Source organism: Staurois parvus, unplaced genomic scaffold, assembly GCF_062004578.1.
Source record: "Staurois parvus isolate SC_StPar_1 unplaced genomic scaffold, SC_StPar_1.0 ptg002336l, whole genome shotgun sequence".
Taxonomy (NCBI): domain Eukaryota; kingdom Metazoa; phylum Chordata; class Amphibia; order Anura; family Ranidae; genus Staurois; species Staurois parvus.
Window position 1 is genome coordinate 52,135 of NW_028320132.1, and position 18,297 is coordinate 70,431.

Below are 18,297 nucleotides of genomic sequence, written 5' to 3' on the forward strand. Positions count from 1 at the left end.
CCAGACTTAAAGTGAAACTTGCAAAGTAAGGCAGCAGGCTCATTTAAATGCCCCCTCCCCAGCTACAAACATTTGCCTTCTGTACCCTACCCCCTACCCCGCTGCCCCCTACAATGCTAGGCTTTATTACTGGGGGGGCAAAGAGAGTAAAGCCTCAATTTAAGGGGCACCTGACCTTGACTACATTGTGTGGGTGGAGCAAGCATTCCTTAAACCCTCCCCCCAGAACCGTACCTATCAGATAGCGGGGAGGTCTCATTGTGGCACATGGTGATCTATGGCGTGATGGTAGCTTGCCTAGACTCTGCCACCCATAATAGATCTGTGCCATTACCATTGTTACAATAACCAGGGCTGTGGTTAAGGGGCTGTGGTCCTGTACGGGGCCCAGGCCAACGGGGGGCCCTGGCAGCTGGGTGAATTGGATGTGGGTAGGGAGGGTGATCAGCACGGAGGGGAAGCAATTACTGGAACCGGTCCCCTGTATGGCTCTTTCTGCAGCAGCTGAAAGCTGGCTTCTTCTCCTCTCCCTCCGGCTGGTTTTCAGCTGCTGCAGAGAGAGCCATACAGGGGACTGGTTGCAGGAATTGCCCCCCCCCCACCCACAATGCGGATCACCCTCCCTGGGCACATCTGATTCATCCAGCTGCCTGGGCCCCAACAATGCCGGCTTCCCTCTTCTCCTTTCCACCGGCAGCTGCAAGCAGACAATAGGATCCTACAGGATGGAGAGTTGGGGGAAGGGTCTGATAAATGTGTCTCATTAACCAGCCCCGTCCTTTCCTGAATGAACACAATGAGCGATCTGTACTGCAACCAAAAAGCATTGTTTATTTCTCTAGTGGATGCAAACGTTAGGGGAAGATCTAGATTGCACTTTTTTGTCTTTTAAGTGATGAGTAACAAAAAAAATAAAAATGTCATGCCACATTTTGTCCAGAAGTCCATTTTCCAAGCAAAAGAAAAAAAACAAAAAAAAAACACAAAACAAAAAAATATTATTATACTGATCGATACTGATCACTCCTTGTGTCCATTCATAACATAGTAAACTGGTGTATGTTTTTTGTGTGTTTTTTTTTTTTTTTTTTTTTTAAGAAGGCCCCTGTCAGGTTGGCTGTATGGGGCCCCGTGGTTTCCAACAGCAGCCCTGACAATAACCATACCAAGATGAAGATTGTAGCTAAATTCTGGGCATTGTTTGTGTTTTCTTGCTGTCGGTAAAAAGTTCGAAAAAAAAAAATAGAATTTGGGTTTGCCCCCGGAGGTCCACCACACCAGCTGTAGCTTCAGTCAGCATTTCAGCAGGTTGTGCCCACCTACCCCCTACATAGGTGTGAATGTGGCTCCTGAGCTGTGAACAGATGGGATACACTGTTGTAATACATACATCCTGGTCACCCAAAAAGTGGTTCTCAGCTCCGCCCACTTTGATCATAATTAGAGGGCGTTCCTCCCATGGCTCGGGTTAGGTGAACGGAGCAGGTGAGTCTTCATGGAAGAGCCAAGATCACCAGCAAGATATTTGTGTGGGGGGGGGGGGGGTAAGTAGGGTCGAACCTCATCCTTTTAAACCCGAACACTTATTAATGACACGGGTTCCGGGGCTAATTTTAGGCAGATGAGGCACTAAGTGAGTTTAATTACCACCTTAATCAGCCACAGAATCTGTAGAATTCTGTTCGGATTTAACCACTTCGCATCCGGGCGCTGTATATAAACGGCCAGACGGTGGCGGTGCAGGGGCGGGTTGGCATTCATAAACGGCGCCCGTCATTGTGGATTGTGCGCACTCCCTGAGAGCGCGCGGCACTGCGAAACACCGATTGCTGAACGGGACCTCTGTGTGAGCTCCTGATCATGTGATCACTGATTGGCCAATCAGTGATCACATAAATAGACGTAAGCAATATGTCACTTCTGACATCATCACTTACTACGTGTGAAATCTGTGAATGATCACAGAGGTCACATGGTACAGGGCTATTCACAACAGCCTTGTACCATGTGACAAACTGTGACCAATCACAGCTCTCACAGTATTTCTCAATGGCTGCAAGAATGCAGCCAGAGAGAAGGAGAAATGATTGCTTTTACAGACTTTATGGGTAAAAGCAATGTGTGTAAAAAAAAAAAAAAAAAATCTTCATCACCCCCCACAAGTAGTACAGTGTCACCATGTTGACACTACTGATAGGGTGACAGTATGTAAAAAAAAACAAAACAAAAAAAAACATAAATAATATAAAAAAATGAAAAATGTAAAATTTTTTTTTTGAAACTTATAATTTTTGGTTAAACTAATTTGGGTTATTTTTTTTTTCACTAAAAAGATAACGGAATACATTTTGTCCAAGATTTATGAAGAAAGATTATTTGCAAAATATTGTAAGAAAAACTTTTTTTCTAAATTTTGGGACTTTTTCATTTATATAGCAAAAAAAAATCCCAGTGGTGAATAAATACCACCGCTAAAAAATTCATATGGGTACAGTGTTGCATGACCGCGCAATTGTCATTCAATGTGCGACAGCACTGAAAGCTGAAAATTGGCCTGGGGGGGAAGGGGGGAAAAGTGTCTGGACTGGAAGGGGGGGGGAAGTGTCCGGACTGGAAGGGGGGAAAGTGTCCGGACTGGAAGAGGGGGAAAGTGTCCGGACTGGAAGGGGGGGAAAGTGTCCGGACTGGAAGGGGGGGAAAGTGTCCGGACTGGAAGGGGGGGGGGGGAAGTGTCCGGACTGGAAGTGGGTGGGGAAAGTGTCCGGACTGGAAGGGGGGGGGGGAAAGTGTCCGGACTGGAAGGGGGGGGGAAAGTGTCCGGACTGGAAGGGGGGGGGAAAGTGTCCGGACTGAAAGGGGGGGAAGTGTCCGGACTGGAAGGGGGGGGGAAAGTGTCCGGACTGGAAGGGGGGGGGAAAGTGTCCGGACTGGAAGGGGGGGGGAAAGTGTCCGGACTGAAAGGGGGGAAAGTGTCCGGACTGGAAGGGGGGGGGAAAGTGTCCGGACTGAAAGGGGGGGAAGTGTCCGGACTGGAAGAGGGGGAAAGTGTCCGGACTGGAAGAGGGGGAAAGTGTCCGGACTGGAAGTGGGTGGGGAAAGTGTCCGGACTGGAAGGGGGGGGGAAAGTGTCCGGACTGGAAGGGGGGGGGAAAGTGTCCGGGCTGGAAGGGGGGGGGGAAGTGTCCGGGCTGGAAGGGGGGGGGGAAGTGTCCGGACTGGAAGGGGGGGAAGTGTCCGGACTGGAAGGGGGGGGGGAAGTGTTCGGACTGGAAGGGGGGGGAAAGTGTCCGGACTGGAAGGGGGGGGAAAGTGTCCGGACTGGAAGGGGGGGGAAAGTGTCCGGACTGGAAGGGGGGGTGGTGAAAGTGTCCGGACTGGAAGGGGGGGAAAGCGTCCGGACTGGAAGGGGGGGAAAGCGTCCGGACTGGAAGGGGGGGAAAGCGTCCGGACTGGAAGGGGGGGAAAGTGTCCGGACTGGAAGGGGGAGAAAGCGTCCGGACTGGAAGTAGATAAAGGGATGAGGTGGCAACTTTAGGGGGTAAGTGACAAAAGCTCAGATTTTGGGCCCATTCACATATATGGGCCACGGTAACGCAATGCGTGCTAATCTATGATCTGGGTTGCCATTTGCTGTAGACTGCACCCTGACGCAGCCCAGAAAGCAGCCCCAAATGCAGCCTGTTCCCAGACTATATGATCTGCAATTCAAATGTGCGAATAAGGAAACTACAGCATTACGGCCAATAGATGGCGCAGAGGAGCAAACTTACTTTCAGTGAAGACACTCCGGCTGGTCTGCATGCTTCTTCTGGGTCAGTGACACCAATAATTGAAATTACTGGATCAGCTTGACCAGGGGTGGACTGACAACTCATGGGGCCCCAGGCAATAGGAGATCATGGGGCCCCTGTGTCCTCGCCCACACTCAATCTACACCCAAAAAAGCCTATGAAAGGTACCAGGGGCATCTCATGGGGCCCCCTACTGACCCTGGGCCCTTGGGCAGTGCCCGAGTACCCTAATGGTCAGTCCGCCCCTGAGCATGACTGCCTGGCACCTAGCAATAATATTGTGGGGTGTTTTTGTTGTTGTTTTTGTTAGCAAAGGTTTCCTTTAAGTAGAAATTGTGCTTTTCTGGGGCAAAGTAACAGGTCGCTTTACTGCCCTCCCCCCGCGTCACAAAGGGTAAAAATAAATAAATAATATATCACATACAATTGCTCCACAAGTCATAATGTAATTCAATCTGCAGCCACTGTAATTTTTTGTAAAATGCAATATGGCCGCCCCGAGAGCCATCTTTTAATGTTGATTGGACCCTGGGCAAACATTTTCATGGCCACCCCCCTCATGCAATTTTGCTCTCCACCTGCACCTGTTCAAGCATGCTCCTGTTTGCCCAGTGGGCAGCATTTAGCAGAGGTGATTGTGGCTGGAACCTCAGGGGCGGGGCATAATATACATATGAATGCCCCCTGCTATGTACATATCAATGCCACTGGGCTGCCTCTATTCATATGTGAATAATGACATGGTCTGCATGTGAGTCATGGCAAAAGGGCAGAGCTGGGAAGCATAAGTGACAGCACTTCACAATGAGATATCAGGACACAATGAGGGAAGAAGACTTCAAGGGACAAGGGAATGTAAACTGGGACTGTTGGAAAGTATGGGGCAACTACTTTGGACAAAACAAAAATAACTGGGCCCAGGACAGCTGCCCCTTTTGCCCCTCCTTAAAGACGGCCCTGGCTACGCCCACCAAAACGTAATTTTCTGATTGTGCAATTGGCTCACTGTTGCTCCACACTAAGGCTGGCCATACATTATACAATTTTCTTGAGAAATTTGCTTTAAATTTACCAAAAAACATATAATACGAGGTCAATGCTAAACAACACTTTCAATTGCATCCAATTAAACAGTCCCTTGTGCTACATAATTGAACGTAAATCTAATGGAAATTGGGCAGAAAATTGTAAGAAAATTGTATAGTGTAAGATCTGCCTAAGAGTTAGATTTTAGGCATCCCCTGCAAAAGGAATTTCACGTTTGAGACCTCCCAAGGGTTAAATCCTTCTAAAGGGATGCAGACCCCGCAGCTTAACTCATCAGAACACAGAGTGCACCAGGTGATTATAATGAACCAGGCCCCCCCATTTAATATCAGCCTGCCCAGGACACAGGGAAACAAACAGATATTTCTTCAGAGCAACAAAAGGTAGGAATCAGATAAAATGTTTGATAAAATCCTTGCAATGTACAAAGATCAACCAGAGATTTTTTTTTTTTTTTGGAAGCGCTCAACCTGTGGCCCTTACAGGTGTTGCAGAACTACGAATCCCATGAGTCATTGCAAGGCTGACCGTTACAAACATGGCTCCCAAAGACAGAGGCATGATGGGACTTGTAGTTCAGCGACACCTGGAGGCCCACGGGTTGAGCACCCATGCCCTAGCAGTAACAGATTGGCTGACTGCTTGTCATACAAGAAACCGCTGAAAGCAGAACCCTGAGTGAGTGAGTATGAATAAAACACAATTTTTATTCCAGTTATATATTCATTAAATGTCATTTTAAAAACAGCTAGTATAAATACCCAAATCTGTCCTTATATCAGCTTCCTGTAATTCCACTTTGCATTGGAAGATGGAGGGTCAGCACACCTACCGGAGTTTTATTTCTTGGAATGGTGCTGTCAGTCTTACACTGCGATAATACATGCAGGATAGGGGGGTGGTTGGTAGGTGGTGGGGGTGGGTGGTGGTGGGTAGTGGTGGGTGGTGGGGGTGGGTGGTGGTGGGTAGTGGTAGGTGGTGGGGGTGGGTGGTGGTGGGTAGTGGTGGGTGGTTGGGGTTGGTGGTGGTGGGTAGTGGTGGGTGGTGGTGGGTGGTGGTGGTTGTTGGTGGGGGCACAGGGATGACCTCGTGGACATCCTTCTGCTCCGATTTCTCTCCTTCAGCTAAACAGCATGCATGGAGGTATCTGCACTGCTGGCTTGTATTCAGGCATCCCGTATCTGCAACTGTCTGAACACCCGAATAATTACTGCATCTGATTGGCTGCCTTCTTGTTAAGCTGACATGCCCCCCCCCCCTTCAACTGATCTTTGTTGTGCCGGGTGGTGCTGAGAGGGCCACAATTTTAGCAATTTAGCCAGAATTGGCCAAAAATTCGAGCTGTGCATGGCTAGCATACGGAAACTGAACTTGCAATATAAATAAAGGGAAAACGTTTCTAGTTTTCGATTGGCGAGGAATTTGGACCCCTGTCAGGTTTTTATCGTCTGTGCTCCTATTAGGGAGATTTCACCCTCTCTTTGTCCTGTGTGCCATTACCACTGAGGGTGGAAGTGAGAAATTTTGGGCTGTCACCAGAACAGTAATAAAGGGGGGAATCTTCTAATGGGGACACTAATTCTCGTGACATCCTCGGCTGCCCTCATTGACTGTGGGACAGGAAAATCTTCCCAGCTGGACACAGATGAAACAAAAAATATGCCAGGGGTTATAACCCTTCCTTACGCCTATCCGAAATGGAAACAAACATTTTGCCTTTGGTTTGCCCATACAGTGTTTGCACATAGTCCAGCCATAGACTCACTGCCTCTTGCTGCCTATCTAAGCTCCGGTGTTGACTGGTGCAGAAACCTAGATGGGTTATGACACTGTGCCCCCCCCCCCCCAATCTCACATTACAGTTTTTGGGCTTGACAATTGGCCCCTGTCAAACAGGGTACTTCATAACCTACCCCCATGCTCAGAAGCTTGTTGGTGAGAGCTCTGGCTGTGTGGGGAGATGGCAATAGGTATGTCTACGTGCCTAGGTGGGTGAACTGGGATGGCAGCATGGGAAGGGTCGGTCTACTGGCCTAAGCATGTGGGATGGGTACGTCAAAATGCCTAGACAGGTGGGCTGTCTTCGATAGATCTAGTGTGGAATAGGTAGGTCCATGTGACTAAGCGGGTGGGCTGAGTTGGGTAGTAGGTCTAGTGTGGGATGGGCAGGTCTATGTGCCTTGGTAGGTGGCTGGGCTGGATAGGTCTAGCTTAGAATTGGTACCTGTACGTGCCTAGGGGGGTGGGCTGGGTTGGTTTATGTCTAGCCAGGGATAAGTAGATCTATATGCCGGGGGGGGGTAGGCTGGGTTGGGTAGGTCTAGCATGGGATGGGTGGATCTACAAGCCTAGTGGGATGGGCTTTGTTCGGTAGGTCTAGCGTGAGATGGGTAGGTCTATGTGGCTAGGCAGGAGGGCTGGGTTGGCTAGGTCTAGTGTGGCATGGGTAGGTCTAAGTGCCTAGGCAGGTGGGTGGGATGTAGTGTGGAATGGGTAGGTTTACATGGCTAGGTGGGTGGGCTGGTTTGGCTAGGTCTAGCGTGAGATGGATGGGTCTATGTGCCCAGGTGGGTAAGCTGGGTTGGGTAGGCCTAGCATAGGGTGGGTAGGTCTACATGCCTAGAGGGATGGGCTTTGTCACTTGGTCCTGGCTTTAAGTAACTATTTTCCACTTAGTTACCCAACAGATACATTATTGCCACTACAGTGTTGAACTCACAGATGATGCTTGCAGGTGTAAGTATAAAGCAGGACACATCTAAAAATAAAAATTGGGATCTCATGGGATGGGTAGGTCTATGTGCCTAGGCAGGTGGGCTGGGTTGGTTAGGTCTAAAGTGGGATTGTTAGGTGGAGTGGGTTAGGTTGGTCCAGCGTAGGATCTACATGCCTAAGCAGGTGGGCTGGGTTGGGTGGGTCTAGTGTGGAATTGGTTGGTCTATATGCCAAGGTGTGTGGGCTGGGTTGGATAGGTCTACCAAGGGATTGGTAGGTGGGCTGTGCTGGGTAGGTATAGTGTGGGATGACTAGGTCTGCGTACCTAGGCAGGTGGCCTGGGTTGGGTAGGTCTAGCATGGGATGGATGGCTACATGCCTAGGCGGGTGGGGTGGGTTGGGTAGGTCTAGCGTAGGATTGGTAGGTCTACAAGCCTATGCGGGTGGACTTGGTTGGCTAGATCTAATGTGGAATGGGTTGGTCTTTGTGCCAAGGTGGGTGGGCCGAGTTGAATAGGTCTAGAATGGTATCGGTAGGTGGACTGGTTGGTCTAGCATAGGATCACTAGGTCTACATTCCTAGGCAGGTGGGTTGCGTTGGGTAGGTCTAGTGTGGAATGTGTTGTTCTACGTGCCAAGGCGGGTGGGCTGGGTTGGATAGGGCTACCGTGGGATTGGTAGGTGGACTGGGCTGTGTTGGGTAGGTATAGTGTGGGATGACTAGGTCTACGTGCCTAGGAAGGTGGACTGGGTTGTATTGGTCCAGAGTAGGATCACTAGGTCTACATGCCTAAGCAGGTGGGCTGGGTTGGGTAGGTCTAGTGTGGAATGGGTTGTTCTACATGCTAAGGTGGGTGGGTTGGGTAGGTCTAGCATGGGATGGGTAGGTCTACATGCCTAGATGGGTGTGGTGAGTGGGTTAGGTATGTCTAGCATGGAATTTGTAGATCTATGTGCCTAGGCAGGTGGAGTGGGTTGGGTAGGTCTACAAGCCTAGGCGAGTGGACTTTGTTGGGTAGGTCTAGTGTGAGATGGGTAGGCCTACATGCCTAGGTGGGTGGGCTATGTGCAGACACTGCCACTTTGGCTTTAAGTAGCCACTTTCCACTTTGTTACCAAACAGATACATTATTGCCACTACTGCGTTGAACTCAAGGATGATACTGGCAAGTATACAGTTGTGTTCAAAATAATAGCAGTCAGACATCACTAACCGGATCAATCGCTGTTTTTGGTGGAAATGATATTTCTACATGGCAAATAATTTACTAGCCGGTGTAGTAGAGTAATAGAAATCCAAACGACCCAACAGTCATGACATGAATGCTGCTGATTCTGTGTCATTGAATCACTCATTGAAAGGGGCGTGTTCAAAATAATAGCAGTGTGGAGTTCTATTAGTGAGGTCATTCATTCTTTGATAAACAGGTGGGAATGATTGCCCTTATTTAAGGAAGGAAGGCAGCAAATGTTGTACATGCTGGTTACAGTGCATTTCTCTCTGAAATTCTGAGGAAAATGGGTCGTTCCAGACATTGTTCAGAAGAACAGCGTACCTTGATTAAAAAGTTGATTGGAGAGGGGAAAACATATAAAGAAGTGCAGAAAATGATCGGCTGCTCAGCTAAAATGATCACAAATGCTTTAAAATGGCAACCAAAACCTGAAAGACGTGGAAGAAAGAGAAAAACTACCATTGGAATGGATAGAAGAATAGCCAAAATGGCGCGGACTCAGCCAACAATCAGCTCCAGGAAGATGAAAGAAGGTGTGACGTTCCCTGTGAGGACTGTTACAATTAAAAGACGCCGATGTGAAACCAAGCTATCTGCAAGAAGTCCACGCAAAGTCCCACTGTTGGGAAAAAGACGTGTGCTGAAGAGGTTACAATCTGCCAAAGAGCACATTGACCGGCCTAAAGAGAAATGGTCCAACATTTTGTGGACTGATGAAAGTAAGATTGTTCTTTTTGGGTCTAGTGGGCGGAGACAGTTTGTCAGACGACCCCCAAACACTGAATTCAAGCCACAGTACACTGTGAAGACCGTGAAGCATGGTGGTGCAAGCATCATGATCTGGGGATGTTTCTCATACTACGGTGTTGGGCCTATTTATCACATACCAGGGATCATGGATCAGTTTGAATCCATCAGAATACTTGAAGAGGTCATGCTGCCTTATGCTGAAGAGGAAATGCCCTTGAAATGGGGGTTCCAACAAGACAACGACCCCAAACACACCAGTAAACGTGCAACATCTTGGTTTCAGACCAACAAGATGGACGTTATGGAGTGGCCAGCCCAATCCCCGGATCTTCATCCAATAGAAAACTTGTGGGGTGACATCAAAAATGCCGTTTCTGAGGCAAAACCAAGAAATAGAGAAGAACTGTGGAATGTGGTCCAATCATCCTGGGCTGGAATACCTGATCACAGGGGCCAGAAGTTGGGTGACTCCATGCAACACAGATGTACAGCAGTTCTCAGAAACAGGGCGACTACAACCAAATATTCATGAAGTCATTCAAAGGAAAGCAAAATCTTCAAACATTTCTCAGTTTATATATTGAATGTTGGAGTTTGTAAAGAAGAATACAAACACGGCCATTTTTTTGAACCGTCTAATATTCACTTTTCTTCCATTTCTTTAGAGGAACAACACAAATTTGATGTATTTTTCTTCCTGTTGTGATTTGGAATAGAATGTGTCGTGTTCCCAATGCATTTGTGTGGATGGAAATAAAAGGATTAGAAGGATTTTCAGCTTTATTCACTTTTTTCAACACACTGCTATTATTTTGAACACAACTGTATGTGTAAAGCAGCACAAATTGTGATCTCGAGATGAATGCCGTTTGCTCAGAGTTCTACGTTACCCCATCCTTCACCTCACTAAAACCCTGTAAGCGCAGCATTTAACGACACAACTTTAGCATCTAATAAAGATGGTGCATTCGTCATCTCGAATGATGATCCGCTGGGGGGGAAAAATAATAACAAATCTTAAACAAAGTATTCAGTGGTACCGTGCTACTTAAATCAGAATCAATGTAAACAAATTTTTAAATTACAAAAATGTCAACATATATTATTTTTCATTTAAAAATGTATAATACAGTACAGAAAATAACATACATTAATTAGTACAATGTTTTAGCTTTTTTTTTTGTTTTTTTTTCTTTAGGAAAACCACATTTTTTTTCATCATTGGATCATGTAATCTACACTTAACACATTTCATTCATAATTAGAAAATAGTAAAGTGTATATCAAAAAATTCACTTATAGAGAGTGGACAGAGAAGTTACATAGGCATGCATATAATATATATTTATTGATGACAAGTAAAGATTAAATTGTTGCTTGAAGACGCGTTCCATGTACAACTCATTGGATGTAATATTTTAGGAAATAAATCGATGTAGCGGTTTTTATTATTTTTCTCTGCATAACAAACCCAAGTTGAAAATGACCTGTAAATCATGTTTTTTCCTGAATTTATTTTCCTAAGAAAAGCAGAATATTAAATTTTTTTTTTTTTTTTAACCTAAGTTTTCTTCTTTGGTGCTTTTTCCAGTTCTTGGTATTTAACAAGAGAAGGAGCAATGTAAACCCTGAAATAGCATATATTCATAGATAAGAAGTTGGGTTATCCCTAGGAAGTAGATCCAATGGAGTCTGAATGGAAAGTTATATATCCAGAAGATTCGGAGGGCGTGCTTAAAAAGCTATTCGTACTTCCCTTGCATTCTACTTTGTCAAGTTGTTCCTGCTCGCTCCATGTATTGTCCAGGCCGGTCTGGCAACTGCCGGAGTCGGCGGAGTTAGAATTTGCTGCTACCTCATCTAGTTTTTGAGACTCAGCCTTCTGAACGGGTCGTTGAGTATTCTGACTACCCCGATGTCCTTCCGTATAGAACCGCTTATGGTCGTGAGGTCGAAGATGACCAGGAACGTTAAGAGTGCAACTCTTCCCATGATTGGAAATCCTCCGTAACACCTGTGGCTCTCGCTCGAAGTCCGTCAGAGTGAAGTGGGCAACTGTTGGATGCCTCAAAGTCTCTGGTATGAGTGAGATTGAAGAAGACCTAACGGCAGTTTTTCGTGGACTTGGAAGAGGAGTGTCGTCAATAAAACTGACCACCTCTTCCCGGCTAAAGCACTTGAAATCGTCCTTGTATAGTTCCTCCAAGGTAAAATGTTTCAAAGAAAGGAGGCTCTCCGATCCCTTACGGCACTTTCGATACGGCAAGCTGGCTTCTTCGTGGTAAAACACCAGGCTGCTCCGCCTATCACGCCTTGGCAGTGTGAAGAAAGAGATGGCAGCGATATCCTCAGCTGATCCCCAGCCGTGAAGGAAAGCCGGTATCTGACCCGTGGTAAATATGTCCGTCTCATCATGGGAATAGCGTCTTGTTGGAGGGACCTAAAAAGAGAAAACAAAATTAAAGAACTGGGGTATGCAAAGCTTTCACAACTTTAGGGAGTGACAAAACCAAATAAAATGCATCATGAAACATCATGGCTTGGTGTTGGCTAATTTTGCAACTTTTTGAAATAGGGCTTCAAAAAACATTTTACAATTGTATTTGTTATTCTGTACACAGCTGAGATAAACAGCAATTTTTTTTTAATGTAATGACTTAATATTGGATCAAAAATATCTATAATTTTCCAAATCTTCACCAAAATGCTTAATACATGTTAGATAATCCAAATTAATAGTGAAATCATGTCATTTAAATTAATAAAAGTAATTTTTAATGGAGCCAGTGAGCAAACTGGGGTAAGAATATTGAGGGAATGAATCGTAATATCAGTTCCATTTTTTTTTTATAGAAAGTCAACAATCGTCCTATAAATCAGTGGTCCTTAAACTGAGGCCCGGGGATCTGATGTGGCCCTTTGCTTGTCTTTTATCCAGCCCTACCTATTGACACCAACAATGGGGGGCATAATTCTTGCCACTGATTCCCTTGATGGGGCACCATTCCATCCACTGATACTCTTGATGGGGCACTATTCCTCCCATTGACACCAATAATGGGGCACTATTCCCCCCACTGACACCAATAACGGGGCACTATTCATCCCATGGACACCAATGACTGGGCACTATTCTTCCCATGGACACCAATGACGGGGCACTATTCCTCCCACGGACACCAATGACGGGCACTATTCCTCCCACTGGCACCAATGACGGGGCACTATTCCTCCCACTGGCACCAATGACGGGGCACTATTCCTCTCACGGACACCAATGACTGGGCACTATTCATCCCACTGACACCAATGACGGGGCACTATTCCTCCCACGGACACCAATGATGGGGCACTGTTCCTCCCACTGATACCAATGATGGGGCACTATTCCTCCACTGACACCAATGATGGGACACTATTCCTCCCACTGACACCAATGATGGGACACTATTCCTCCCATTGACACCAATGACTGGGCACTATTCCTCCCACGGACACCAATGACGGGGCACTATTCCTCCCACGGACACCAATGACTGGGCACTATTCCTCCCACGGACACCAATGACGGGGCACTATTCCTCCCACGGACACCAATGACGGGGCACTATTCCTCCCACGGACACCAATGACGGGGCACTATTCCTCCCACTGACACCAATGACGGGGCACTATTCCTCCCACTGACACCAATGACGGGGCACTATTCCTCCCACTGACACCAATGATGGGGCACTATTCCTCCCACTGATACCAATGATGGGGCACTATTCCTCCCACTGATATCAATGATGGGGCACTATTCCTCCCACTGACACCAATGATGGGACACTATTCCTCCCACGGACACCAATGATGGGACACTATTCCCCCACTAAAGATGTGGCATTGTTTACCCCTACTGATACCAGGACATTTTCTACTCCCACTGGTCACAGTCTGGCTCTGCTCTGACTGTAAACTGGCCCCTTGTTTAGAAAGTTTGGAGACCCCTGCCTTAAATGAAAGGCAAAATCTATAAATTTCCAGTAGGACTAGCTGAGAAATCTTAAAAAAATGTGGGGCTTCAATCAATATAGATGGCACACATGCATATGTAGACCTCAAAGGTCTTCTTCAGTTTATGGTTTAAATCAACCTCGGCAGCTGCTTTTTCTTGGAGACAGACGAAAAAACTTTGAATAGGTGGGTTACAGCATGCTGCCTCATGATATATAAATGGCCGTTTAATGGCTGGTTGCTGTTAGCCTCCAAACAGTAAGGATGTTCTGAAAATAGAGATGTTTATGGGACTTTGACATTCTGATTTTTTTTTTTTTAAATCTTCTCAATTTGCTCACCTTTACCAAAAAAAAAAAAAAAATTATATGAAAATTTACATAAGCTATATGGCCAAACGTTTGTGAACACCCCTATGAATGATTGATTCAGGTGTTTCCATTGAAGGGTACTTTTGACATGTCATCATGCAAAGACATTGTAGACAATTTTGGGCTTCCAACTTTGTGGTAACAGTTTGAGGAAGACCCTTTTCTATTCCAGCATGACTGTGCCCTTGTGTACAAATCCAGATTTATGGGTTTGGTGTGGAGGAGCTCAAATAGCCTGCTCTGGGTCCTGACCCCAACGCTGTAGAACATTGTTGGGGTGAATTAAGACATCAATTGTGAGCCAGGTTTTTCTCATTCAATATCAGTACCTGACTTCGCTAATGTCCTTTTGGTGGAATGGGCTCAAATTTCTATAGACATGGGCTCAAATTCCTATAGTCATGGTCCAACGCCTTTCCAGAAGAGTGGAGGCACTCTGATTTGCAAAAGGGATGAATCCATATTAATGGGCTATGGTTTTGGAATGTGATACCTAACAAAGTGTAGCACCCTGCTAATTAGGTGCAAGCAGGTTTAGGCAAACTTAGTTGTCGCTCCTCTGTAGCCAGAGGAGCAAGTTGATTGCTTTTGGCCACTCTGGGTTTTAACAGGCTGCAGATTTGATTGCTCCTCCCTTCTTTCCAAAACTTTTTGAGGTGGTTCTGGAACATAGGCGTGGAGTAACTAAATGGGGAGCCTGAATATTTATGCAGTTTCATCCAATCCCTGGTCCAGAGGGTGACCAGTAAGTGGCTGCAGAGTGCATAAATAGCATGGGGTCTAGAACCGCAGGGTCTTTTTGCTTGGTGGAGAGAGACCAAGCCTGGAAGGGCTATCCTTGTCCCTGGACTATCCAGTGGAGCTACAGGTGGTTCAACGCAGTTCCAGCTTAGAGAGCTGCGAGCCTGACTTCTGGGAAAAAAAAAAAGGTCTGCACAGGATCTGGCCAGGAGGCTTACGGTACAAGGTGTGGTTGATATTTGAAGAAGGCAGCCATGTATAGAGTTACACAGTGAGTAAAGGCATGAGAGAGATCCTGGAGGGACTGTTGCTGTGTCGGGCTCTTTTTGTGAACGTTTGGGCTCTTTTTGAGAGAGACTGTTCCAGAGTTGCTGAATGTCTGAAGCTGAATGTCTACACCCTCTTATATTAGAGGCCTACTGTGAAGAAGTTAGTTCTACTAAAGAGTGTCCTCATTTCAAGTTGCACTGGTTCTGGAATATCCCAAGGCTCACCCCACCCCCCTTGTGCAGTTCTTCAAACAATAAACCAAAAAAAATATGTCTGCCTGGTTGAAAGGAGAGACTGAGAATCTGCTGTGTACCTGGCGGCCATGCACCCAATAGGGAATAAAACCTGGGGCAAACAGCGGGACCAGTCAGGGCTTACATGAGAGAAATCCTGGAGGGACTATTGCTGTGTTGGGCTCTTTTTGTGAGTTTTTGGGCTCTTTGTGAGAGACTGTTCCAGAATTGCTGACTCAGGGCTGATTCCAGTGTGGGATCCCCCTGAAGCTGAATGTCTACATCCTCTTATATTAGAGGTCTAAGAGGTCTACTATGAAGAAGTTATTTCTACTAGAGAATGTCCTCATTTCAAGTTGCACTGGTTCTGGAGTATCCCAAGGCTCACCCCATCCCCCCTTCCCAGTTCTTCAAACAATAAACCTGGGGCAAACAGTGGGACCAGTCAGGGCTTATTTGAGAGACATCCTGGAGGGACTGTTGCTATGTTGGGCTCTTTTCGTGAGCTTTTCGGCTCTTTTTGTGAGAGACTGTTCCAGAGTTGCTGGCTCTCGGCTGTTTCCAGTGTGGGATCCCCCTGAAGCTGAATGTCTACATCCTCTTATATTAGAGGCCTACTGTGAAGAAGTTGGTTCTACTAGAGAGTGTCCTCATTTCAAGTTGCACTGGTTCTGGAGTATCCCAAGGCTCACCTCCCCCCTTCCCAGTTCTTCAAACAATAAACCAAAAAAAAAAAAAATACATTTCTGCCTGGTTGAAAGGAGAGACTGAGAATCTGCTATGCACCAAACAGGGAATAGAATCTGGGGCAAAGAGCAGGACCAGTCAGGGATTACATGAGAGAGATCCTGGAGGGACTGTTGCTTTGTTGGTCTCTTTTTGTGAGCTTTTGGGATTTTTTTTGTGTGAGACTGTTCCAGAGTTGCTGGCTCTCGGCTGTTTCCAGTGTGGGATCCCCCTGAAGCTGAATGTCTACATCCTGTTAGAGGCCTACTGTGAAGAAGTTAGTTCTACTAGCTTAGAGTGTCCTCATTTCAAGTTGCACTGGTTCTGTTCTGTTCCAGAGTTGCTGGCTCAGGGCTGTTCCCAGTGTGGGACCAGTCAGGGCTTACATGGGTGTGATGGTCAGGTGTCCACAAACTTTTTGCCATATAGCGTAGAAGGAATACTTCAAAGTGCAATGCATTTCGTAGCATTTTGTGAACAAAATCTCAATGTTCGTGTGTCAATAACACCAATCGCTATTAAGTAACACAAGCCAGATGCAAAATGTTTAGGTCTATGCAAAATAACGGACATTGATGCATGCAGATTGTAAATTAAAAAGAAGGCACGCTGGTTGGAAAAAAAAAAATTCTTTTGGAAGACGTATCCACCTAGGTAGAGATTTATCTGTCTTTCAGCTAGCTTGTCTCTGGAAACAAGTGCAAGTTCTTCCTTTCCAAGTCTGATTGCAAATCATTGGTCTTCAAACCTAGCAGTTGAGATGACGTCTCAAATGTTGAAGCATGAGGGGCTTCCAACACTTTCAACCATGAGAGATTATTGAAGGGAAGACTTGCACCTGGTTCTACAGACAACGTAACTGTAAGTTTGGTAAATCTGCCCCTCTGCGGACAACCCCTTTAAGTCTATAAGTTAAACAGACTTGAAGGCGAATACAATTTTTGAGTAATATATCCAGTATTAGAAATACATCACTGAGGTGAAAAGAAAACCATTAACCGTTGTGCATTTTGGGGTGGGAAACACAAATCATAATGGATGGGTTTGGGTTGGTTGCACTTGAAGCCACTCCTTTTTATTTTAAATTCAGCATGCATGATGATTAAAGAAGGAACTGATACAGACTAAACAAAAGCGTCATTTTAAGAGCAGCAAACCACGTTTATTTCAAACAAAAATATAGCACAGAAAACAAGAGCAGCAAAAAGTGCAAGCAAAAGTCCAGAAACGGCATTCCCTCGTAAAAACGAAAAAAAAAAAGAAAAATTATAAACAAATCAAAATAATAAATCAATTTTTAATTAAATCAGCAAAGTAATTTGTTTTTCTAACTTTTAAAAATTGCTATTATTTTTAAAAATAAGATTCATTACGTGCAAAATTGTTCTATCCCTCTGTGCTGCCAATCTTCATTTTTGCTCAGCATAATAATCATGTATACTAAAAATAATAACAAGAATAAAACAGTGAGACAATCAAAAAATATGACTTGTATTTGGAATGTAGTATGAAATCCCTAGCGTTAGTTGCCGACAAATACAGAACATATGACGATGCGGGTGGACTAGATTCTGCCAGTACGGAGTGGCAGATCTGATAAAGCTACAGCAAAGCAAAAAAAAACCAAAAAAAAAAACCAGGTAGCCAATAGGTCTAAAAACTTAAACTATTTTATTGTGTGACTTTGTTTTAAGTTCTAAATAGACTGGGGAAGACTTAGATACACCGTCAAGTTTTTATTTTTCTGTCTGTGTCTAAGCTTCGGTGATTCATTCTTTTTATGTGTCCTGGTGACCATTGTATCCGGGACAGAAAGTAGAGGAAGGCTTGCAATGGGGACACATTTTCTGGTGACAACTGTCTAAGATGGTTATTAAGGATGAGCTTTGGTTTGATGCGAACCTGGAAGGTAGCTGTCACTGCCAGCCCAATCAGCTGTGGTCCCTGCCTAAAAGCTGCATGTACAAAAAGGGACAGGGATGCATGTAACATCATTGGGCCATATTAGGTCTAAATCATGGACCTAGTATGGCCACATGGTCATATTGTGTTTTACTGTATTTTGTTCTAATCTGGCCAAATAATCATCTAGTGTTAATGTCCTTGACGTACTACGGCAACGTGGTCATACTGGTTCAATGTCCTTGACCTAACACGGCCACATGGTCATACTGGGTCAATGTCCTTGACCTACACGGCCACATGGTCATATTGGATCAATGTCCTTGACCTAATACAGCCACAAGGTCCTATTAGGTCAATGTTCTTGACCTAATATGGCCACATGGCTTTACTAGGTCAATGTCCTTGACCTAATATGGCCACATGGTCGTACTGGGTCAGTGTTCTTGGTGTACTATGGTCGTACTGGGTCAATGTCCTTGGTGTACTATGGCCACATGGTCAAACTGGGTCAATG

At 45.6% G+C, this 18,297-nt stretch overlaps 1 protein-coding gene across 1 annotated transcript in view; it reads right to left on the reverse strand.

Moving 5' to 3' along the window:
* Window positions 1-10,861: 10,861 nt before the first annotated feature.
* GPR153 (G protein-coupled receptor 153) overlaps window positions 10,862-18,297 on the reverse strand; it is a 58,438-nt gene continuing 51,002 nt past the window's right edge. Inside the window, exon 5 of the mRNA XM_089665773.1 lies at window positions 10,862-11,978. Within this exon, the coding sequence (XP_089521899.1) occupies window positions 11,208-11,978 (771 nt within the window). The 3' untranslated portion in view covers window positions 10,862-11,207. The remainder of the gene's footprint in view (window positions 11,979-18,297) is intronic.